Source organism: Toxorhynchites rutilus, chromosome 1 (assembly GCF_029784135.1).
Source record: "Toxorhynchites rutilus septentrionalis strain SRP chromosome 1, ASM2978413v1, whole genome shotgun sequence".
Lineage (NCBI taxonomy): Eukaryota > Metazoa > Arthropoda > Insecta > Diptera > Culicidae > Toxorhynchites > Toxorhynchites rutilus.
In genome coordinates this window covers 107,769,283-107,794,765 of record NC_073744.1, presented here as the reverse complement: position 1 = coordinate 107,794,765, position 25,483 = coordinate 107,769,283, and the positions used below count along the sequence as shown (strand labels likewise).

General features: G+C 40.6%; 2 protein-coding genes across 4 annotated transcripts in view; both read left to right on the top strand.

Annotated features, from left to right (window-relative positions):
• Window positions 1-840: 840 nt before the first annotated feature.
• Window positions 841-25,483, top strand: part of LOC129762208 (uncharacterized) — a 49,135-nt gene continuing 24,492 nt past the window's right edge. For 2 of the 3 annotated variants that reach the window (XM_055760256.1, XM_055760257.1), the window contains exons 1-3: window positions 841-1,196; window positions 1,249-1,362; window positions 1,427-1,543. In XM_055760256.1, the coding sequence (XP_055616231.1) occupies window positions 878-1,196; window positions 1,249-1,362; window positions 1,427-1,543 (550 nt within the window). In that variant the 5' untranslated portion in view covers window positions 841-877. Of the gene's footprint in view, window positions 1,197-1,248; window positions 1,363-1,426; window positions 1,544-1,623; window positions 1,742-25,483 lie in introns of those variants that run through there. The other variant, XM_055760258.1, reaches the window with a different exon arrangement.
• Window positions 13,842-15,753, top strand: LOC129762209 (putative helicase MOV-10). The gene has a single exon (XM_055760260.1). The coding sequence runs from the start codon at window positions 15,126-15,128 to the stop codon at window positions 15,726-15,728; it is 603 nt and encodes a 200-aa protein (XP_055616235.1). The 5' UTR covers window positions 13,842-15,125; the 3' UTR covers window positions 15,729-15,753.

Here is a 25,483-nt window from a genome sequence, read left to right as displayed (position 1 = left end):
TCGCGCATAGGATGGCTTCTATTGATTTGTTTCAAAAGAACCTTCCTCGAGGTGCACGAACTTTCTCAACACTTGAGATGCCTTATGCTAGACATAAGATAGGCATGTGGATGGGTCGTATTCGACTGTAACACGGTGCGTGAGCGATGATAGGTATGGGTGGACATATCATTCGCGTGTAGGATAGTAGATGCTGAGCAAATCATAAACTTTTGAAACAGCCCAATAGAAATCGCATCAACCGTTTACACTAGCGTGAACTTCTATAATGAATATATTCATATCTTCGGTGAATTTATTCACCTGAAGTAGAACTGCATCCAACTTTAGTGATTTCTCACCAGTGAGAAATTCACAAGCGTTTACATATGCTGAATTTATTCAAGTTATATATACCTCGAATAAGTGTATCATATTTATTCTCACCCGTTTACACCTATTTTCACGTGAATAAATCCATCTATAGCTATAGATCTCCCTAATGTAAACCCGCCATAATACATTTTATGCAGTAGGATCAGTCATTCCTGGTTGCCGATTTTATTATTTAGCTATGTTGCAAAGATAAGGATCTTTGATTTCCCTATCATAGAAACCAAATATATAATATCATTGAACTGGAATAATGAAAAATAAATGACTATCAATTAAACTATCTCAATTTTAGATTATTTTTATTATAATTTTCACTGTACAATTTGTTTTCTCAATCATATCCAACTAAGTTCTGATTACTATTATAATAAATATAGTAAATCAATCTGGCAACCTTGCAAAGCGGTGCGATGCAATGTGTCAAATTCGATGTCGTATATATTAAAGATTGGCGTTCAATGGCGTAGTTCACTTCGTTTTGCTGCATATTTCATTAGAAGGAATGTTCACCGTTGTTACTTTGATCGAACATCAGCAATTTCGAGTGCTGACAGTTCCGACGTCCTGGATTAAAGATGGAGTATTAATGTGGCCAACGAAACTGCCGAATAACAAAATTAATAAAATGAGACGAGAGGGTACAGAGTATCATGGATCTGTCAAATCAATACCAATAATAATAAACAGCAAGTTCCGTAATTTTAAGTCGGCTGAAGTGGAGGCTGATATAATTTTAAAAAGTGAATCGCTTAAGAAAAACAGCAACAATGAACGGTCCGAATATCCGGAAAGAGAGAAAAAGTATAACACGATTTGCCAAGGTAAAATAATCTCTAGTTAGAATTTCTAGTTCTGTAAATGTTTTCATTTCAGATATAATAAATTCTCGTGGCCCAAAATCGTGCCTTCTGCAGCATAATATTTACTCCTCGTCTCAAGAACCATTATCCACAATTAACCATGAAGAAATTGCCTCGGATTTACCAGGTAACCACACGAAATATCAAATATTTACATCCTTTGTAACCTTATTTTTTTGTTATCATTCTAGGAACATCTAAAATGACGGAAGCGTCGCAACAGATAACATCATTTTTCAATAACGAATCGTTTTGCAAATCATCCCTAACACCACCCTCCTCAAAATCTTTCCAACAAAATGATTCCAGTGAGTAGAAATATTCATCATTGTATAACACATTTTAACATTCCGTACCTTAATATACCTGTAATTTAAGATGATTCAAGTGATTTAACGAAATTGGAACATGTAATAGACGGATTTGAGAAAAAACAAAGAACAATTATCTTCGACGCTGTAGAAGCAGCTGTTACAAAATGTTTCGAACAAAATTTTGCACGCTTGGCATCTTTAATGGATCACCATTCTTCGCCGATTGCCCGAAGTAACCAGACGAAGGAAAGTCGCGTCTAAGTTTCGTTATCGGTTACCGCGTGATTGTTGTTTTTTTTTCGCCGCTGAAGAGTTCATTTCGCTATCTGGATAGTGAGTGGAGCACCCTGAATGAAAGCGGATAGAGGCTTTCATCATCGGAAAACCAAGGATTGGTTTTTATTTTGTCGCTGCTTCGCCGACATTGGAGTTTTCGCCGAATCATCGTGCCAACAGTACCAGTGCGGGTAAGCTTTTACCGACGACTGTGTGTAGTGGTGTCGTAAGCACATTCTCACCACCAACGAGCTTTCAGCGCGCTCCCGTTCATCTGCACTGGAGTGCGTTCATAGGTGAATAAGATTAAATATACTCAGAGAAAATATTTATTATTACATCGCTTGCTCTGCTTGTTCTGGAGCTTAGTTCTCTCTGCACCTGCTGCTTGATCTCGTCGACTTGCGTTTGGGAGAGCATATTGTTGCGTACAATCGCTCTACGCCTCGCGTTCATCGCGTTTTGGTCAAGCCTCCCGACGAACTCTGGATACGCTTCCTCGAACATTGCGAGTATTCGAGGGCGACCGCTCATGGATCACGAATTCGTTCATTTCGTGTGTCCACATGATCCGTCGCCTAGTAGTACCCACAAGTGTGGACGACTGTCGTCTGACAGTCGCAACACGCCTCGTAGGCGCAGCGTTTCGTTGGTGATGTCGATGGCTGCTGTTTCCGTGTGGCGGTAGCTCTTCGGGTTGAACCCGGCTGGTGGCCCGCTCTTGCACATCGCCCTCCAGCCGCTGGCCGCTCGCTCTTACGCCCGTTCCAGGACCAGCTCCAGTTCGGGGACCCTCCTCGGGTGATCGCATTCGTAGTATTCGTCTTGACCTTAGCTCCATTGTCTGGGTGTATCTCCTTTGCCCGGGAGACAGCGGGTTGGCAAGGCCTCCATGACCCGGGAGGCCTTCCCCGGGAGAGATATAGCGCTCTGACTCGCTCGCACCCCCTCACTTAGCCACTTTCGACACCCGTTCTCGGAGCCAAGACCAGGTGTGTGTTTCCAGTTCACGCCCGATCTAAAAATGTCGTCATATGATCTTCGTGGAGGCGTGAGATAGGAACATTTGAGTCCAACGGGCAGGCTCCTACCCTAGTGTTGATCCCCATTTGAGAACCACTTATTAATTATAAGTTTTTTTTTGTTTTTGTGAATTATTTTATTGTGAAATATTGTTCAAAAAACAAAAAATACTTAGAATATAAGTGCAAATTTTAAAATGGCAGAGAGTGGGGGACCTTCGGATATGGAGGTCTCTGACTCCAGTTCCCTCCTAAGTGATAAAAAAAAAGTCACTCAAACGCGTACCAAATACGGAAGATACTTCTTCTGGGGACGAGTCAGCTAACCCTACCAAGCCTCCCTCCAAAAAACTAGCAAATCTCCCATCTGCCCTTAACGATCCCACTTTACCTTCAACCTCGTCTTCTCCCTCTGTTCTCCTCGCTCCTTCTCAACCTTCACCTTCCCACCCTACTGTCCCTGATCCCTCTCAATCCCCGTCCTCGCCTTCCTCCCCTGTTATTCCCACCCCGCGTGTGAAGGTCTATCCAGAAGATGCGCCCGGAATTGGTCCCTGGGTTGTTTTCTTCAGGCCTAAGCCTAATGGAAAAACGTTGAGAGTCATGCAGATCGCGAAAGATCTGGCAAGGTATACCTCCGTTTCGGAAATTTCGAAGGTTAGACCAAACAAATTACGAGTTGTCGTGACTGACCGGAAAGACGCAAACAAGATTGTTGTCGATCAGCATTTTACAATTGAGTATCGGGTTTACATTCCCTCTCACATAGTCGAAATTGAAGGTGTGATAACCGAAACGGGCTTGACGTGCGAATACATTACGAGTGAAGGTACTGGCCGTTTTAAAAAACTGCCCTCGACGACTGTTAAGATCTTGGGTTGCCGCCAGCTCGGAACAGTCTCCCATGAAGGAAATGAAACTAAATTTACGCCGTCCAACTCGTTTCGAGTCACCTTCGCTGGTTCAGCTCTACCTGACTACGTGATGGTAGATAAATTGAGGTTAGCCGTGCGACTTTTTATTCCAAAGCCAATGACTTGTCTAAAGTGCAAGTCAGTTGGTCACACGGCTGCTTATTGTGCCAATAAAGAACGATGTGCCACTTGCGGAGAACAACATGAGGGGAAATCCTGCAGTGCGACTGAGCATAAGTGTCCATATTGCGGGGGATCCTCACACGTGCTCTCAGCTTGTGAAACATACAAGATTCGCTGGGAGAAACAGAAGCGCTCTTTGAGGGAACGCTCTAAACGCACTTTCGCAGAAATTTTGAAGGGCGCCTCTCCACTGGCTCAAGAACAACAACCAATCAATACACACAATGTCTTCGCTACGTTGCCAGTTGACGAAATGAAAGCGGATACAGCTAACGGGGGCACGCCGTTTATTTCTCAAGGGAATCCCCGGCGCAAAAATGTGACCACTCCCAAAGTTCAAGGACAAGTCCCTCCGGTGATACCCCCTGTTAGCTTGCCTAAAAAATCGAGTGCAGCGGATAAGCAAAATCAGGTCCCTCCTGGCCTCCGTGGTAATAGTTCACCTTCGAACAACCCAGCACTCGAGGGGACATCAAAAACCCCAACTGTCCCTGTTTTTCCGTCCAGTTCAACTTCCCAATCGGGATTTATAAAGTTGTCTGACCTTGTGGATCAAATCTTCACATGTTTTAATGTTTCCGACTCCATCAGAACCATTGTCACCGCAATGCTTCCAGTACTAAAGACAATTTTGCAGCAATTGATGCAAACATGGCCCCTCCTTGCAATGATTATCTCTCTTGATGTCTAATTTAAATAGAGAGGTCGGAGATATCACTGTTTTACAGTGGAATTGTCGTAGTCTTATCCCTAAATTGGATACATTCAAATTTCTAGTTCATAAACTCAATTGTGATGTTTTTGCTCTGTCCGAAACCTGGCTCTCTTCTCAAAATGATCTCTCTTTCCACGATTTTAATATAATACGCTTGGACCGCGATGACAGATACGGAGGGGTACTATTGGGGATCAATAAGTGTCACTCATTTTTTAGAATTGACCTTCCACCTATTGGAGGGATCGAAGCTGTTGCTTGTCAGGCAAACATCAGAGGCAAAGACCTCTGTATAGTCAGCTTGTATTGGCCTCCGAGAGCTGCGGTTAGCCGCAAGCAACTTGTTGACATGTGCTCACTCCTTCCTGAGCCACGATTAATATTGGGAGACTTCAACTCTCACGGAACTGCCTGGGGGGAACAGTACGACGACAATCGTTCATCGTTGATATATGACCTTTATAACAGCTTCAATATGACCGTTTTGAACACTGGGGAAACAACACGTGTACCTAAACCTCCTGCTAACCCAAGTGCTCTTGACCTCTCGCTTTGCTCGAATTCACTATCGTTAGATTGCGAGTGGAATGTAATCCAGGACCCCAACGGTAGTGATCACTTGCCAATCAAAATTTCCATCACCATTGGGTCGAATTCTTCTGAATCTATAAACATGGCATATGACCTCACAAGACACATTGACTGGAAAAAATATGCGGACGCGATTACTCTAGCCATCAATTCCAGAGATGGTTTACCTCCATTGGAGGAGTATAGCTTCCTTTCTCGTTTGATCAATGACAGCACGGTTCGCGCTCAAACGAAACCCATCCCAGGTTCCACTCTTCGCCGAAGGCCTCCCAATCCATGGTGGGATAGCCAATGTTCCAAGCTTTATCAGGATAAATCGAACGCATTCAAAGCTTTTCGGAAACGTGGAACCATTGAAAATTTTCAGTCGTATTTGGACCTTGAAAATCAATTTAAAAACTTGATCAAAGGAAAAAAACGTGCTTATTGGCGAAATTTCGTGGAAGGTTTGTCACGAGAAACGTCAATGAAAAAATTATGGAAAGTGGCTCGAAACATGAGAAATCGCTCTTCAACGAATGAAAGCGAAGAATATTCACATCGATGGATTTTTAATTTTGCACGGAAGGTTTGTCCCGATTCCGCTCCCGTGCAAAAAATTGTTCGAGTTCTACCAGAAGATAGGTGCGATCTTGATTCCGGGTTTTCGATGGTAGAATTCTCTCTTGCTCTCCTTTCTTGTAACAATTCGGCTCCGCGAACGGATAGAATTAAGTTCAACTTGTTGAAAAACCTCCCTGATGTGGCGAAACATCGCTTGTTGAATTTATTCAATCGGTTTCTGGAACATAATATTGTTCCGGATGATTGGAGACAAGTACGAGTTATAGCTATTCAAAAACCCGGAAAACCCGCGTCCGACTTCAATTCGTACCGCCCAATAGCAATGCTGTCTTGTATACGGAAATTGTTGGAGAAAATGATCTTGTTTCGCCTTGATCGATGGGTTGAAACGAATGGCCTACTCTCAGATACACAATATGGGTTCCGCAGGGGCAAGGGGACGAATGATTGTCTTGCGTTGCTTTTTTCAGAAATTCAAATGGCTTACGCCGAAAAAAAAACAAATGGCTTCAGTATTCTTGGACATAAAGGGGGCCTTTGATTCTGTTTCAATAGAGGTTTTGTCAGACAAATTACACTCTCGGGGTCTGCCGCCTCTATTGAATAATATGTTATATAACTTGCTTTGTGAGAAACATTTGAACTTTTCTCACGGAGATTCGGCAGTAAGTCGGGTCTCTTACATGGGCCTCCCCCAGGGCTCATGTTTAAGCCCCCTTTTGTACAACTTCTACGTAAGCGACATTGACAATTGCCTTACACAAAATTGCAGCCTAAGACATCTTGCAGATGATGGAGTGGTATCTGTCGTAGGATCAAACGAATCCGACCTGCAAGAACCCTTACAAGATACATTGAACAATTTTTCAACCTGGGCCATTGGGCTAGGGATCGAATTCTCCACGGAGAAAACAGAGATGGTGGTTTTTTCTAGGAAGCATAAACCAGCAAAACCAAAGCTTCAACTTTTGGGTAAACCGATCACTCATGCTATGTCATTCAAGTATCTTGGGGTCTGGTTCGACTCCAAATGCACTTGGGGGGCCCATATTAGGTATCTGAGTAAAAAATGCCAACAAAGAATAAACTTTCTCCGTACAATTACCGGCACATGGTGGGGAGCCCATCCCGAAGATCTTATAATGTTGTATAGAACAACTATTCTCTCAGTGATGGAGTACGGCAGTTTCTGTTTTCAATCAGCTGCCAAAACACACTTCATTAAACTCGAGCGAATTCAGTATCTTTGTCTCCGTATTGCTCTGGGATGTATGCCCTCAACGCATACCATGAGTCTCGAGGTTTTGGCAGGCGTACTCCCACTAAAAGATCGCTTCAATTTATTATCTCTTCGGTTCCTCATCCGGTGTAAGGTTATGAACCCATTGGTGATCGGAAATTTTGAACAGCTGATCGAGCTAAATTTTCAATCTGGGTTCATGAGTCCATATCATGAATTCATCTCCATGCAGGTTGATCCTTCTTCGTATATTCCCAACCGTGTTTGTTTTCCTGACTACATCAATTCCTCTGTGCATTTTGATCTGTCCATGAAGCAGGATATCCATGGAACATCAGATTATCTTCGATCGAGGATCGTTCCAACGATCTTCGATGCAAAGTATGGGGATATCAATTGTGATAATATGTACTTTACTGATGGGTCCTCTATGAATGATTCCACAGGATTTGGAGTGTTCAACGAATTTATTAGCACCTCCCACAGTCTTCAGAATCCTTGCTCAGTGTATATTGCTGAATTGGCAGCGATACACTGGGCGCTGGACAGCGTCGCCTCACGACCTGTTGAACACTATAACATTGTAACGGATAGTCTTAGCTCTGTCGAAGCTATCCGTTCAGTGAGGCCGGAAAAGCACTCGCCGTACTTCCTTGAGAGAATACGAGAAATTTTGAGTGCTTTATCCAGACGCTGTTATGTCATTACCTTTGTCTGGGTCCCTTCACATTGCTCAATTCCGGGTAATGAGAAGGCTGACTCATTAGCAAAGGTAGGTGCAATTGAAGGCGATATTTATCAGCGTCAAATCGCCTTCAATGAATTTTATTCTTTAGTCCGCAAAAATACCATAGTTAACTGGCAACGCAAGTGGAACGAAGATGAATTGGGCCGGTGGCTCTACTCGATTATCCCTAAGGTTAGCCTCAAACCATGGTTCAAAAGTCTGGACTTGAGTCGGGACTTTATTCGCACCTTCTCCCGACTCATGTCCAATCACTGTTCGTTAGATGCGCTATTCTTTCGTATTAATCTTGCCGACAACAATCTTTGTGTTTGTGGCCAAGGTTACCACGACATCGAGCACGTTGTTTGGTCGTGCGAGCTGTATCTTGTCGCCAGATCGAATTTAGAAGACACCCTTCGGGCCCGAGGAAGGCAGCCCATGGTGCCGGTGAGAGACGTGTTGGCTCGGTTAGACCTTGATTACATGTCCCAAATATATGTATTCCTTAAAGCTATCGATCTTCGTGTGTGATTGTCCTTATACCCTTAGTTTTTCCTTTTCCTTTTCCTTTGTGAGAGATCGGATCCCTTCTTAAGAATAAGATGAAATGTAAATACATATTAGATATAAGATAGGTTTAAGAATTGAGTGTGATGAGTGTGATTGAGTCTGTGAGTGTGATCATTGTCAATATATCCTCATATCCCCTCCTTTTCCTGAAGAAAATATGTCACCCTTCTAAACTCGAGTCGACCGCGAGTAATCGGTTTCCTATATTATTAACATTAGAATTAAGGAAAAATGTATATATACTAGCAACAATACAGTAAGGAGTTCGGCTCCTTTAAACCTATGTAACTGAGCCTGTAAAAATAAACGATTTAAATAAAAAAAAAACAGGAAGTGGGTTATATCTATGGTATAACCGCTAGGGTGACGTAGGACTATCGTTGATTTAGAGATCATTTGTTTGAAGTTGAATCTGAATTCATTCTGTATGAATGGATATTTGGGCGACTTCGAAAACGAGAGCGTTACGTTGGAGGCACAAGGTTTTATGCATCCAATATTGGATACGGAAATATCCTACTGATGGGGAAGAATAATCTTCAGAACCTATCCTGTTAATTGCGATTGATTGAAAAACCACAAAACCAAATGTATTTGATCACCGTGTTACATGGAAAGAAAACATTCAAATAAACTCTTTAACATGAATATATTTTGAAAATTCCCAAAGGAATTAACAGATTATTTTCAGTAACGATTAGATATTTCCACATTTTCCTCGATACTGGAAGCCCACCAGTGGTTAATGCCAACTCGATAACCACCTGTTAATAGCACTTGATTGAAACATATTTGGTCACAGTGTTACATGGATAGAAAACATTCAATTAAACTCTTTCACATGAATATATTTTGAAAATTCCCAGAGGAACTAGCAGATTATTTTCAGTAACGATTAGATATTTCCACATTTTCCTCGATACTGGAAGCCCACCAGTGGTTAATGCCAACTCGATAACCACCTGTTAATAGCACTTGATTGAAACATATTTGGTCACAGTGTAACATTGATAGAAAACATTCAATTAAACTCTTTCACATGAATATATTATGAAAATTCCCAAAGGAACTGGCAGATTATTTTCCAGCAATGATTAGATCTTTCCGGAACTTTCTCGATGCTGAATGGCATCCTAACGGAAAGAGTTCTGCGCGTGTATGTGCCGATCCTTCGCCGTCCACCTCCTCCAGCACGTTAGGCAACGATGTTGTCTTGTCGATGTCCTCACGAAAAATGAATGTGTCTCACCACCAGAATATCGCTTAAGTATGCTTTTTGTGTGTGATTGAATCGAGAGAAGGTGTGGTTTACGATGTGCTCCCTTGGCCGAGTGGTTAGCGTCATAACTAACATGCCGGGTGTTCGGGTTCGATTCCCGTTCTGGTCGGGGGAATTTTTCGTCAAAGAAATTTCCTCCGACTTGCACTGTGATCACGCGTATTCTAGAGCTTGCCACTCAGAATGCATTCAAGGCGTGTTATTTGGCATAGAAATCTCAACTAAGTACAAATAAAAAAAAATGACGCAAGTAATACTACGTTGAGACGGCGAAGTTCCTCTAGGAACGTTAGTGCCACTGAAGAAGAAGAAGAAGAAGAAGTGGTATACGATGGCAATTTGGAAGGCAAACTAGAGGGGAATGAACTCTCTGAGCTCGGAACTTTCGGCGACTGAGCAATAATCGATTGCGGGCGCATACAATATTGGATACGGAAATATCCTACTGATGGGGAAGAATAATCTTCTGAAGCTATCCTGTTAATTGCGATTGATTGAAAAACCACAAAACCAAATGTATTTGATCACAGTGTTACATGGAAAGAAAACATTCTAATAAACTCTTTTACATGAATATATTTTGAAAATTCCCAAAGGAACTGGCAGATTATTTTCAGTAACGATTAGATATTTCCACATTTTCCTCGATACTGGAAGCCCACCAGTGGTTAATGCCAACTCGATAACCACGTGTTAATAGCACTTGATTGAAACATATTTGGTCACAGTGTTACATGGATAGAAAACATTCAATTAAATTCTTTCACATGAATATATTTTGAAAATTCCCAAAGGAACTGGAAGATTATTTTCAGTAACGATTAGATATTTCCACATTTTCCTCGATACTGGAAGCCCACCAGTGGTTAATACCAACTCGATAACCACCTGTTAATAGCACTTGATTGAAACATATTTGGTCACAGTGTTACATGGATAGAAAACATTCAATTAAACTCTTTCACATGAATATATATTGAAAATTCCCAAAGGAACTGGCAGATTATTTTCAGTAACGATTAGATATTTCCACATTTTCCTTGATACTGGAAGCCCACCAGTGGTTAATGCCAACTCGATAACCACCTGTTAATAGCACTTGATTGAAACATATTTGGTCACAGTGTTACATGGATAGAAAACATTCAATTAAACTCTTTCACATGAATATATTTTGAAAATTCCCACAGGAACTGGCAGATTATTTTCAGTAACGATTAGTTATTTCCACATTTTCCTCGATACTGGAAGTCCACCAGTGGTTAATGCCAACTCGATAACCACCTGTTAATAGCACTTGATTGAAACATATTTGGTCACAGTGTAACATGGATAGAAAACATTCAATTAAACTCTTTCACATGAATATATTTTGAAAATTCCCAAAGGAACTGGCAGATTATTTTCAGTAACGATTAGATATTTCCACATTTTCCTCGATACTGGAAGCCCACCAGTGGTTAATGCCAACTCGATAACTACCTGTTAATAGCACTTGATTGAAATATATTTGGTCACAGTGTTACATGGATAGAAAACATTCAATTAAACTCTTTCACATGAATATATTTTGAAAATTCCCAAAGGAACTGGCAGATTATTTTCCAGCAATGATTAGATCTTTCCGGAACTTTCTCGATGCTGAATGGCATCCTAACGGAAAGAGTTCTGCGCGTGTATGTGTCGATCCTTCGCCGTCCACCTCCTCCAGCACGTTAGGCAACGATGTTGTCTTGTCGATGTCCTCACGAAAAATGAATGTGTCTCACCACCAGAATATCGCTTAAGTATGCTTTTTGTGTGTGATTGAATCGAGAGATGGTGTGGTTTACGATGGCAATTTGGAAGGCAAACTAGAGGGGAATGAACTCTCTGAGCTCGGAACTTTCGGCGACTGAGCAATAATCGATTGCGGGCGCATACAATATTGGATACGGAAATATCCTACTGATGGGGAAGAATAATTATCTGAAGCTATCCTGTTAATTGCGATTGATTGAAAAACCACAAAACCAAATGTATTTGGTCACAGTGTTACATGGATAGAAAACATTCAATTAAACTCTTTCACATGAATATATTTTGAAAATTCCCAAAGGAACTGGCAGATTATTTTCAGTAACAATTAGATATTTCCACATTTTCCTCGATACTGGAAGCCCACCAGTGGTTAATGCCAACTCGATAACCACCTGTTAATAGCACTTGATTGAAACATATCTGGTCACAGTGTTACATGGATAGAAAACATTCAATTAAACTCTTTCACATGAATATATTTTGAAAATTCCCAGAGGAACTGGCAGATTATTTTCAGTAACGATTAGATATTTCCACATTTTCCTCGATACTGGAAGCCCACCAGTGGTTAATACCAACTCGATAACCACCTGTTAATAGCACTTGATTGAAACATATTTGGTCACAGTGTTACATGGATAGAAAACATTCAATTAAACTCTTTCACATGAATATATTTCGAAAATTCCCAGAGGAACTGGCAGATTATTTTCAGTAACGATTAGATATTTCCACATTTTCCTCGATACTGGAAGCCCACCAGTGGTTAATGCCAACTCGATAACCACCTGTTAATAGCCGCGCGTGTATGTGTGTGTAGCGATGTCTTCCCAGGGAACAGTTTGTGGCATCACTCTCCTCCTGATAGATTCCCTTCTGGCATAGGGTGCACAAACAGGCTCTTGGTGACACCGTTCATCCGCGCTTTCATGATAAATAAAGAGCTTCACCGCAACAGCGACAACATGCTCCAATCGCTGTTCAATTAGAACTGAGTGGATTTCCGAGCGCCGCTCGCTTATATACCGATTGGTGATTTCAATAGCCTGTTTTGAAAGCAATTTTAAGACTATTGAAACAAGTTTTTGGATCAAAAAGTAACAAGTATATAACGCGTAGACATTTTATCTTTCGAATGAAGTGTTTACCATACCATTTCGTTCAGTTGTTTAGGAGCTATTAACGCTCAAAATCTCGGTCTCCGGCGTAACGCTTTCGGTTTCGAAGCTTTGATTTTACACCCCGGTATAGAAATGAAAGACGTAGTCCTACGTCAAAAAAATCTTTAATGGAGATTAATAAGAAGACTGAACAAACTAAGCCTAATATAAAAATAGGCTTGGAAAAATGGAACTTGGTAACAAACGAAGAAGAACTTATAGAGTTGAACGATAAACTAGATGATTATGAGCTCCGTACAAATTATGTATGTACCTTTTAATATAAATAATTCCCTTTCTATTATAAGACATTTTCTAATATTTTCAGCTTGAATATTTCTCAAAAGTTGTTTTGCCAAACTCCTATGCAGGTAAAGGCGACGACGCATGCTATATCATCGTTGATTGCCTTTTTTCACGTGAATTTTGGAATTGTTTTACGTGGACCGGAATAAATCGCGGGCAAAAGAAATCCAGTCGAGGATTCCGTCAATTTGGAAATGTTACAAAACTATTATTGGATATTGTTCAAATTGGAGATCCTCTGTACACGTTTCAAAAATTATAAGTTTTCTGTAAAACGCGATTGTTCCGCTACACGAAAGCACGATCTTCAAATAAACAACTTCGAAGGTCAGCTTGTCGTCGTAGAAAAAACACAACAGAGAAGGTTAACTGTAAAAGTTATAACACTTCAGATGAACGAATCCACGGAAACTCTGCTATCGAAGATGAACAAACAGAGAATGATGAATTCATAGATGAACATTACGAAACCATATCATTACTGAATGAAGATATGTATGAAGCTGTGAACAATGAAATATTTGTGCCAACAAACAATGGAGAAAATTCGAACGAAGAAGAATATTTGGATGAAAACTATGACTTATGCTACTGACCTCAACGTTCGGTTCGGTACGGCATACTCGTTGGAATAGTATAAAAAAGGCCATATTAGCAAAAATCGTTTTGTTATGGATATATTATAATTTATTGTTTAATGATCTCTAATAATTATAAGATTTATTCTAATGTATGTAAAAGAGGAATAAATACAGTGTCATCTTCATCAGCTATTGTAAGTAATTTACACATGATCAAGCCTACATCATAGTATCTAACGTCTGACATATTCTCTGTGTGTATCTTAGCGACATATATATCTAGAAAAGAAGATATCATTGGGTTTTGCAAAAAATCACGTTTTATTTTCAAACATTTGCCTTTGATTAACCAAGATGATTCGTGCGTTTAACAAAGAAGGGCTAACTCCTACGAACTATATAGAACAGTTGCGTCTACTAAATATGATCGAAGATTACGATATGCAGTCAATACTAGCAACATATACGATAAAGGGAGTTACCCTTGTACCCGCAGAGAAAGATTACCATTACTTGATAAGTTTATGTCAATTTATCGTACCACCAACACTACTCGAGAAAGATAATTGCGTCAGAGTTTCGGTCGATCGTTTTTCCAATAATCGCGGCATATATGTGGAGCATATCAACGGATTAGTAGAATCGATCAGTGAAAATGCGATTACTATCACTATGCGAGAGAGGGTCCGCTTCCAAATGCCGTGCTCTGTCGAGTTTTTCCTAAACCGGACCCGGTATAAGCTGGAGTATAATGCACTTGATCTACTACGTTCGGTGGACTTGACAAAATTTTTGTTCCCAAAGACCACTTCCAGAAACCCCGGAGAGCAAATAATCGCTTCTGTACCGAAGTTCAATTGGTTTCAGACTTTTATCGGAACAAACCGAGAGCAAATGAGAGCTGTCCGGAATATAGTACACAGGACCTCTTTTCCGGCACCCTACATTGTTGTCGGACCCCCAGGCACTGGGAAGACGGCCACCATCGTGGAGGCTGTACTACAAATCTGGAAGACCCAACCTCAAGCACACATTTTGCTTACTGCACCCTCCAACATTACCTGTGATGAGCTTACCGAGCGATTGAGAGTATTTGTTCCTGAACGAGATTTGTTTCGGTTTTATTCACGCTCACAGGAACATAAACTTGACAGTGTGGATGTTAATATTTTGGCGCTTTCTAACCTTGCGACGGGCGTTCATGAAATTCCATCGTACCAGCACGTTTATGGCAGCCGTATTGTCGTCAGTACCATGAACAATTGTGGTCGCTTTGCACAAGCCTCCATCTGTCCCACGGTATTTGACTATATATTTATTGATGAGTGTAATAGCGCGAAGGAAATTTCCGTCCTGGTACCAATTGCTGGAATCGGGACGACCTATTCAGCAATCAATGCAAGCGTGATACTTTCGGGTGATCCGAAACAGCTTGGTCCTATAATTCACTGTGCATATCTCAAGCAAACTGTTCACCGGAAATCCATGCTAGAGCGTTTGATGGGTCTTGATATATACAGGCGAGATCCTAGAACTGGTCAGTATAATGCAAATGTTATCACTAATCTGATAGACAGCTCGATCGCATGGCAGCCTAATACATCATTCCAACGATTGTTTCTACGGAAGTGAACTAAGGCCCCGGATAATGTCATCCTCCACCGAGTGGGTGCTCCATTGGAACTACTTGCCTAATCCAAAATTCCCCATAATTTTCCACTCTATCTCCGGACTAACTCGGTTCGACAAGCGGTTGTACAGTTCGTACAACAAAGAAGAAGCGCAGACGGTGGTTTTGTACGTCAAGAAGATGTTGTCAGATGGAATCAACGGACGATCAATCTCCGAGGAAGATATCGGTGTCGTGACCCCTTATACAAAACAGGCGTCCTATTTGCGAAAAAGCTTTCTCAATAATGACTGGCAGAACATTGAGGTGGGATCGGTCGAGCAGTATCAAGGTCGCGAGAAACCGATAATGATTCTATCGACGGTACGCTCCAATGACACAAAGGTGGGATTTTTGTCAAACTGCAAGCGACTCAATGTTGCCATTACCCGTGCGCGTGCCCTAATGATTATCATTGGCAATCCGGCAGCCTTGCAATGTGACCCTCATTGGTACCGCCTACTGCGGTACATTAAGGATAACAAAGGTTTAAGGGGAGGAAACTTTGCGCTTGAGAGAATGGTGGTAGATTTTTCGAAAACCCCAGCCGGTTTTGCGATGGAGGAGGATGAATTTGCATAAAAGTCAAAATGTTATTTACATTAAGGTCCTGCTATTGTATTATATTAGTGTTAGTATTCAATTTTAGTTTTAATGCAACTGTACATAAATGTAGATTTTTGACGTAGGACTACGTCTTTCATTTCTATACCGGGGTGTAAAATCAAAGTTTCGAAAACGAAAGCGTTACGCCGGAGACCGAGATTTTGAGCGTTAATAGCTCCTAAACAACTGAACGAAACGGTATGATAAACACTTCATTCGAAAGATAAAATGTCTACGCGTTATATACTTGTTACTTTTTGATCCAAAAACTTGTTTCAATAGTCTTAAAATTGCTTTCAAAACAGGCTATTGAAATCACCAATCGGTATATAAGCGAGCGGCGCTCGGAAATCCACTCAGTTCTAATTGAACAGCGATTGGAGCATGTTGTCGCTGTTGCGGTGAAGCTCTTTATTTATCATGAAAGCGCGGATGAACGGTGTCACCAAGAGCCTGTTTGTGCACCCTAGGCCAGAAGGGAATCTATCAGGAGGAGAGTGATGCCACAAACGGTTCCCTGGGAAGACATCGCTACACACACATACACGCGCGGCTATTAACAGGTGGTTATCGAGTTGGCATTAACCACTGGTGGGCTTCCAGTATCGAGGAAAATGTGGAAATATCTAATCGTTACTGAAAATAATCTGCCAGTTCCTTTGGGAATTTTCAAAATATATTCATGTGAAAGAGTTTAATTGAATGTTTTCTATCCATGTAACACTGTGACCAAATATGTTTCAATCAAGTGCTATTAACAGGTGGTTATTGAGTTGGCATTAACCACTGGTGGGCTTCCAGTATCGAGGAAAATATGGAAATATCTAATCGTTACTGAAAATAATCTGCCAGTTCCTTTGGGAATTTTCAAAATATATTCATGTGAAAGAGTTTAATTGAATGTTTTCTATCCATGTAACACTGTGACCAAATACATTTGGTTTTGTGGTTTTTCAATCAATCACAATTAACAGGATAGCTTCAGAAGATTATTCTTCCCCATCAGTAGGATATTTCCGTATCCAATATTGTATGCGCCCGCAATCGATTATTGCTCAGTCGCCGAAAGTTCCAAGCTCAGAGAGTTCATTCCCCTCTAGTTTGCCTTCCAAATTGCCATCGTAAACCACACCTTCTCTCGATTCAATCACACACAAAAAGCATACTTAAGCGATATTCTGGTGGTGAGACACATTCATTTTTCGTGAGGACATCGACAAGACAACATCGTTGCCTAACGTGCTGGAGGAGGTGGACGGCGAAGGATCGACACATACACGCGCAGAACTCTTTCCGTTAGGATGCCATTCAGCATCGAGAAAGTTCCGGAAAGATCTAATCATTGCTGGAAAATAATCTGGCAGTTCCTTTGGGAATTTTCAAAATATATTCATGTGAAAGAGTTTAATTGAAGTTTTCTATCCATGTTACACTGTGACCAAATATGTTTCAATCAAGTGCTATTAACAGGTGGTTATCGAGTTGGCATTAACCACTGGTGGGCTTCCAGTATCGAGGAAAATGTGGAAATATCTAATCGTTACTGAATATAATCTGCCAGTTCCTTTGGGAATTTTCAAAATATATTCATGTGAAAGAGTTTAATTGAATGTTTTCTATCCATGTAACACTGTGACCAAATACATTTGGTTTTGTGGTTTTTCAATCAATCGCAATTAACAGGATAGCTTCAGAAGATTATTCTTCCCCATCAGTAGGATATTTCCGTATCCAATATTGTATGCGCCCGCAAGCGATTATTGCTCAGTTGCCGAAAGTTCCGAGCTCAGAGAGTTCATTCCCCTCTAGTTTGCCTTCCAAATTGCCATCGTAAACCACACCTTCTCTCGATTCAATCACACACAAAAAGCATACTTAAGCGATATTCTGGTGGTGAGACACATTCATTTTTCGTGAGGACATCGACAAGACAACATCGTTGCCTAACGTGCTGGAGGAGGTGGACGGCAAAGGATCGACACATACACGCACAGAACTCTTTCCGTTAGGATGCCATTCAGCATCGGGAAAGTTCCGGAAAGATCTAATCATTGCTGGAAAATAATCTGCCAGTTCCTCTGGGAATTTTCAAAATATATTCATGTAAAAGAGTTTAATTGAATGTTTTCTATCCATGTTACACTGTGACCAAATATGTTTCAATCAAGTGCTATTAACAGGTGGTTATCGAGTTGGCATTAACCACTGGTGGGCTTCCAGTATCGAGGAAAATGTGGAAATAACTAATCGTTACTGAAAATAATCTGCCAGTTCCTCTGGGAATTTTCAAAATATATTCATGTGAAAGAGTTTAATTGAATGTTTTCTATCCATGTAAAACTGTGACCAAATATGTTTCAATCAAGTGCTATTAACAGATGGTTATCGAGTTAGCATTAACCACTGGTGGGCTTCCAGTATCGAGGAAAATGTGGAAATATCTAATCGTTACTGAAAATAATCTGCCAGTTCCTCTGGGAATTTAAAATTACATTCATGTGAAAGAGTTTATTTTAATGTTTTCTATCCAAGAAACACTGTGACCAAATACATTTCGGCGACTGAGCAATAATCGATTGCGGGCGCATACAATATTGGATACGGAAATATCCTACTGATGGGGAAGAATAATCTTCTGAAGCTATCCTGTTAATTGCGATTGATTGAAAAACCACAAAACCAAATGTATTTGGTCACAGTTTTACATGGATAGAAAACATTCAATTAAACTCTTTCACATGAATATATTTTGAAAATTCCCAAAGGAACTGGCAGATTATTTTCAGTAACGATTAGATATTTCCACATTTTCCTCGATACTGGAAGCCCACCAGTGGTTAATGCCAACTCGATAACCACCTGTTAATAGCACTTGATTGAAACATATTTGGTCACAGTGTAACATGGATAGAAAACATTCAATTAAACTCTTTCACATGAATATATTTTGAAAATTCCCAGAGGAACTGCTGGAAAATAATCTGCCAGTTCCTCTGGGAATTTTCAAAATATATTCATGTAAAAGAGTTTAATTGAATGTTTTCTATCCATGTTACACTGTGACCAAATATGTTTCAATCAAGTGCTATTAACAGGTGGTTATCGAGTTGGCATTAACCACTGGTGGGCTTCCAGTATCGAGGAAAATGTGGAAATAACTAATCGTTACTGAAAATAATCTGCCAGTTCCTCTGGGAATTTTCAAAATATATTCATGTGAAAGAGTTTAATTGAATGTTTTCTATCCATGTAACACTGTGACCAAATATGTTTCAATCAAGTGCTATTAACAGATGGTTATCGAGTTAGCATTAACCACTGGTGGGCTTCCAGTATCGAGGAAAATGTGGAAATATCTAATCGTTACTGAAAATAATCTGCCAGTTCCTCTGGGAATTTAAAATTACATTCATGTGAAAGAGTTTATTTTAATGTTTTCTATCCAAGAAACACTGTGACCAAATACATTTGGTTTTGTGATTTTTCAATCAATCGCAATTAACAGGATAGCTTCTGAAGATTATTCTTCCCCATCAGTAGGATATTTCCGTATCCAATATTGGATGCATAAAACCTTGTGGCTCCAACGTAACGCTCTCGTTTTCGAAGTTCTCCAAATATTCATTCATTCAGAATGAATTCAGATTCAACTTCAAACAAATGATCTCTAAATCAACGATAGTCCTACGTCACCCTTGCGGTTATACCATAGATATAACCCACTTCCTGTTTTATATGTTTAAAAACTGACAGGAATTGAATACCTATTTCCTATTTCATTGTTTATATTTAAGTTTTACAAAATAAATAACTCATTTTTAGGAGAAAAAAAAAGAAAAGAAAAAAAAAATAAAAAAGCTCACCAGAAAGAATACCGAAACTTCCCAAGTTGGAATGAAGCCTCGAACTGAACGTGCTGAGAATAGGCCGAAGCAAGTACCTCCCGGTTTACGTGGTCATGCTACCAACCAGGGGTCCTCAGCACTTCCCGGAACAACAACGAACACGTCTGTTCCATTTTCGCGGTCGAAGCAACAGCCACTACCTGGCCTGCTTGCGCTTTCAGACCTTGTGGATAACATTTTAAATGCTTTAAATATAAATGATCCTCTTAAAAGCATAGTATTATGTTTGCTTCCGGTTGTGAGAACATTTTTGAAAGAAAAATGTGGTTTTTTAGCAGCGTTCATTTCCCTCGATGCCTAATTCAGCGCAAGAGGTCAAGGATTTGACCACTGTCATACAGTGGAATTGCAGAAGCATCATCCCTAAACTAGACCAATTTAAATTTTTAGTTCACAGTTCTAACTGTGATGTATTTTCTCTCTGTGAAACATGGCTTTGTTCAGCCGACGAGCTGAATTTTCACGATTTCAACATTATTCGCCTAGATCGTAACGACTCGTTTGGTGGCGTACTATTGGGGATCAAAAAACGTCACTCCTTCTATAGAGTCACTATCCCATCGATTACAGGCATTGAAGTTGTCGCTTGCCAGATACAAATCAATGGCAAAGAACTCTGCATTGCTTCGATATATATTCCTCCCAGGACTACTGTAGGCCGCCATCAGTTCTTTGATATTATCGAGGCATTGCCGGAGCCGCGGTTAATCTTAGGTGACTTCAACTCCCATGGAACAGCATGGGGGTCACTCTACGATGACAACCGTGCCACGTTGATTTATGATCTGTGCGACAACTTCAACATGACAGTTTTAAATACTGGGGAAGCAACTAGGATAGCCAACCCTCCTGCACGGGCAAGCATGCTAGACATATCTCTCTGCTCTTCTTCATTATCCCTGGATTGCACATGGAAGGTAATCCAAGATCCCCACGGTAGTGATCACCTACCAATAATTTTATCGATCGCCAATGAATCAAAATCTAGTGAGTCAGTCGATATTGCGTATGACCTCACGAAGAATATTGACTGGAGAAAATTTGCAGAATTAATATCTGAAGCAATCATTTCGATGCATGAACTTCCTCCCCTTGAAGAGTATAATTTTATATCAAGTTTGATTTACGATAGCGCACTTCAAGCTCAAAAGAAACGTGTACCGGCTACCACTTTCCGACGTCGTCCTCCATCACTTTGGTGGGACAAGGAGTGTTCAAAGGTCTACCTTGAAAAATCATCCGCTTTCAAAAAATTCAGGAAAACTGGATCAGTGGAATGGTTTCGAAAGTACCAAGCTCTAGAAGCCAAACTAAAAGGTCTGATTAAAGCAAAAAAGCGTGGATATTGGCGGAAATTCGTCAATGGTTTGTCAAGGGAGACCGCTATGAGTACTCTTTGGAATACGGCTAGGAGAATGCGTGGCTGGAACCATACCAATGAAAGTGAGGAATACTCTGACCGTTGGATTTTCAAATTTGCAAGGAAGGTTTGTCCCGATTCTGTTCCTGCACAAAGCGTCGTACGCGATATTCCGCTCCAATGCGATTATGAGAATTTTTCGATGGTGGAATTCTCAATTGCCCTCCTCTCATGTAACAATTCAGCTCCGGGGTCGGACAAGATTAAATTCAACTTGTTGAAGAATCTTCCCGACTTGGCAAAACAGCGTTTGCTGAACTTGTTCAACAAGTTTCTGGAGCTGAATATTGTCCCGCATGACTGGAGACAAGTGAGAGTGATAGCCATACGGAAACCCAACAAGCCGGCTTGCGATCACAACTCGTATAGGCCGATTGCAATGTTATCCTGTATTCGCAAATTGTTAGAGAAAATGATTCTACTTCGTTTGGACAAGTGGGTTGAAGCGAACAATTTGCTGTCAAATACGCAGTTTGGCTTCCGCCGAGGTAAAGGGACGAATGATTGTCTCGCGCTGCTATCTTCTGAAATCCAAATCGCATTTGCTCGCAAAGAACAAATGACTTCCGTTTTCTCGATATCAAAGGGGCATTTGATTCAGTTTCCATGGAAATTCTCTCAAAGAAGCTTCATAATCGTGGACTTTCACCAATTCTGAATAATTTCCTGTACAATTTACTGTCAGAAAAGCACATGTTTTTCAATCATGGCAGCTTGAAATCTTCTCGATACAGTTTTATGGGCCTACCGCAAGGCTCCTGCCTAAGCCCCCTCTTGTACAGTTTTTACGTCAATGATATGGATGATTGTCTCACTAGAGACTGCACGCTGAGACAACTTGCAGACGATGGAGTTATTTCCATCATGGGTACTAATCCCGTCGCTCTGCAAAAGTCGTTGCAAGATACCCTGAACAATCTGTTCACGTGGGCCCTCAAGCTGGGTATCGAATTCTCTACGGAGAAAACTGAAATGGTCGTTTTTTCTAGGAAGCACGAACCCGCCCAATTCCAGCTTTACCTATCCGGCAAAACGATCCAACACTCTATGTTTTTCAAATACCTGGGTGTATATTTTGATTCTAAATGTACCTGGGGGAGACACATTGCGTATTTGAAACAGAAATGCCAGCAAAGAATCAATTTTCTCCAAACAATAACCGGAACATGGTGGGGCGCCCATCCAGGAGACCTCATTCAGTTGTACAAAACAACGATATTGTCAGTGTTAGAATATGGCAGTTTTTGCTTCCGATCAGCTGCCAGGATTCATATTCTCAAGCTGGAGAGGATACAATATCGTTGCTTGCGTATAGCCATGGGGTGTTTGCATTCGACACATACGATGAGTCTCGAAGTTTTGGCAGGAGTACCCCCGCTTACTCTTCGGTTCACAGAATTATCCTACAGATTTCTCATCCGTTGCAAGATCATGAATCCATTGGTGATTGATAACTTCGAAAATCTACTCCAACTGACTCCTCAGTCAAGTTTTATGTCTTTATACCATGAGTACCTTACCCACGACGTGCACCCTTCACCAGGCATCTCCAACCAAGTTTGCTTCCCATACTTTTGCAATTCCTCTGTCATTTTTGATCTGTCCATGCGACAAAAAATCCATGGAATACCAGATCACCTACGCTCCAATGTTATTCCGTCGATATTTTCGGAAAAATATGGGAAAGTTGGATCTGATAAAATGTTCTTTACTGACGGTTCATACATAAACGGGTCCACTGGCTTCGGCATCTTCAATGAAAATTCCAGTGCCTCTTTCAAACTCAAAGATCCTTGTTCCGTGTATGTCGCAGAAATGGGTGCGATATACTATGCTCTAGGGATCATTGAAACACTGCCCATCGACCATTATTTTATTTTTTCAGACAGTCTCAGCTCAATAGAGGCAATCCGCTCAATGAAGGTTGATAAACGCTCATCTTATTTCCTAACAAGAATAAGACATCTATTGAGTGTTTTGGTCGAAAAATTATTCAAGATTACCTTAGCATGGGTTCCCTCTCATTGCTCGATTCCGGGGAATGAGAAAGCGGACTCGCTAGCTAAGGTGGGCGCTTCAGAAGGCACACTTTTTGAAAGGCAAATTGCCTATAATGAATTTTTTCACATTCCTCGTCAGGACACACTCGTTAGTTGGCAGCGCATGTGGAGTGAAGATGAGTTCGGTCGTTGGTTACACACGATTATCCCTAAGGTCTCGACGAGTGCATGGTTCAAGGGATTGAATGTAGGTCGTGATTTCATTCGCGTGATATCTCGGCTTATGTCCAATCACTACAACCTAAACGCGCATCTCTATCGCATTGGGCTCGCAGCAAACAATCTTTGTGATTGTGGCGATGGCTACCACGACATCGAGCATGTTGTCTGGTCGTGTATCCGGTTCCATGCTGCTCGCTCTCAGCTCTCTAGAGCACTGAGAGCACAAGGCAGAAAATCGGATATCCCCGTCCGGGATATCTTAGGTAGCCGGGATCCTGATCTTCTGCTTCATCTATACCTGTTCCTCAGAAACGCCGATGTCAACGTTTAATGATGTTTCCTTCGTTGTGTCCCCGTTTCATATCCCTCCTATCGGATCGATAAACTTTTACATAGTCGCGGCAATACATACACACACTCTTTACAGATGCACGGGCCGAAGGTTGTGCAGTCCACTGATCATTCAACAAGAGCCAAAGGTTGTACCGCTCATGACAACTCTACACGAACTGATGATTGCGCCGGCTAGTGACCATTCTATCCTGGATTCCTCGAGTCGAGAAAGACGCACCACGCTAGATATGGGGTACAGACTAGGGAGCGTTGCTGATTAATGGTCAGCTGCATCCCAATAGGAAGTAGCCCGTGTCGGGCACACGTATAGAGCATCGAAGACTGCAACATACCAATTATGAGAACACTTGTAATACTAACCTCGAGCCAACCGCGAGTAATCGGTTTGTCAAAATATTGGACTCCCGGCCCCGTCAGGCTAACGCCACATGTGCCTTAATAAAAAATATATTTTGGAAAAAAAAAACCAAGATGATTTGTTCTTTTCAGCTCCTACTACGCTAATAATGTTTGAATCGTTAGTCATAAACCAGTTATCTTTGAAATCAGTACTGAGAATGAATGTAGAAAATATTATTTTACATTTGCTTTCACAGTGTTCTACTGAAATGACTTGATTTTTTTTAGTTTTATTCGAATTCATAGTAATAGATACGTCATGTTTCATTGATTCTGATAGTCGATTTGCCACTTGGATAAGAGGATTTACTCCGGGGTGTACTAATTATTTCAAAAAGTGTAAAGAATTTTCGAAAGGATAAGCTGATAATATTGATAACATTCCAAATTTTTCCCACTTCATCAACGATTCGGCATATGTTATGCATATTACTTGTTATATATTGAATACCGTACAGCAATTTGAAATTATTTATGAAGTCGATGAATAATTCACGGGTGACAGGTAGAAAATGCTTGTATCTTGTGGCAGAACATATAAGGGTTGCACAAAATAATGTCGAAAAGTGATTATAGAAAACTCTTGGTAAATACTTTTTTAATAGAACTATGCCAACGTAGTTTAAAAAATATCTATATTCAAGACCTTTCCAAAGAGAAATAAATTCTAAAGAACGCATACGACAATGCAATTCTGATGGCAACGTTATGCTACACAAGAACTTCGAGATCTCATTTTTTTCAAATGTACTCCATTTTAGTTTACTAGTTAGAGATCCTGTGCGCCATCCATTGAGAAGCCTACGCATCACCCCCAATTCTAACAGATGTAAAGAATCGGCTACAATGACATCTTCTATTATATCAATTGGTAGTTTTGCAAGAGGAGTATCAAGAACTTGATGACATTGATATTTTTTTTCGCGAAACTTCTCGTCCATTCGTTTAGGAGCATTGAGATCTGGATAAATCATTGTGCGGGATGTATGACAGTATTGTCCCTCTGTAGTACATTTAATACAACCAAATTTACCGTTAAAATTCACAACCCCTTTGATGAATGATCTTGCTGGGGTATCACATGTAAAACAACGGATCTTAACTGTTAAAATGTGACCATTTACTACTAATCCCGATTTCAATATTGGCAATATTTCATCCACGAAGGGTGAAAGATATTCAAACACACATTTCGGTTTACCAATTCCATGAAAAATACCAATTACCACAAGAGGAATATCTGGCTGTTCATATATGTTGCATACAATAGGCCAGAAGTTATGCATTGAATTTCTGAACAGTGGTAAACCATCTATGTTGATATTAAGCGATATTGTCATAGGCATAGTAAGATTATTGAAAGAACGTTTAAGGCATAATTCCAATCCTTCATGCCAATATTGTCCATTCCCTTTCATATTGAGTATGGTT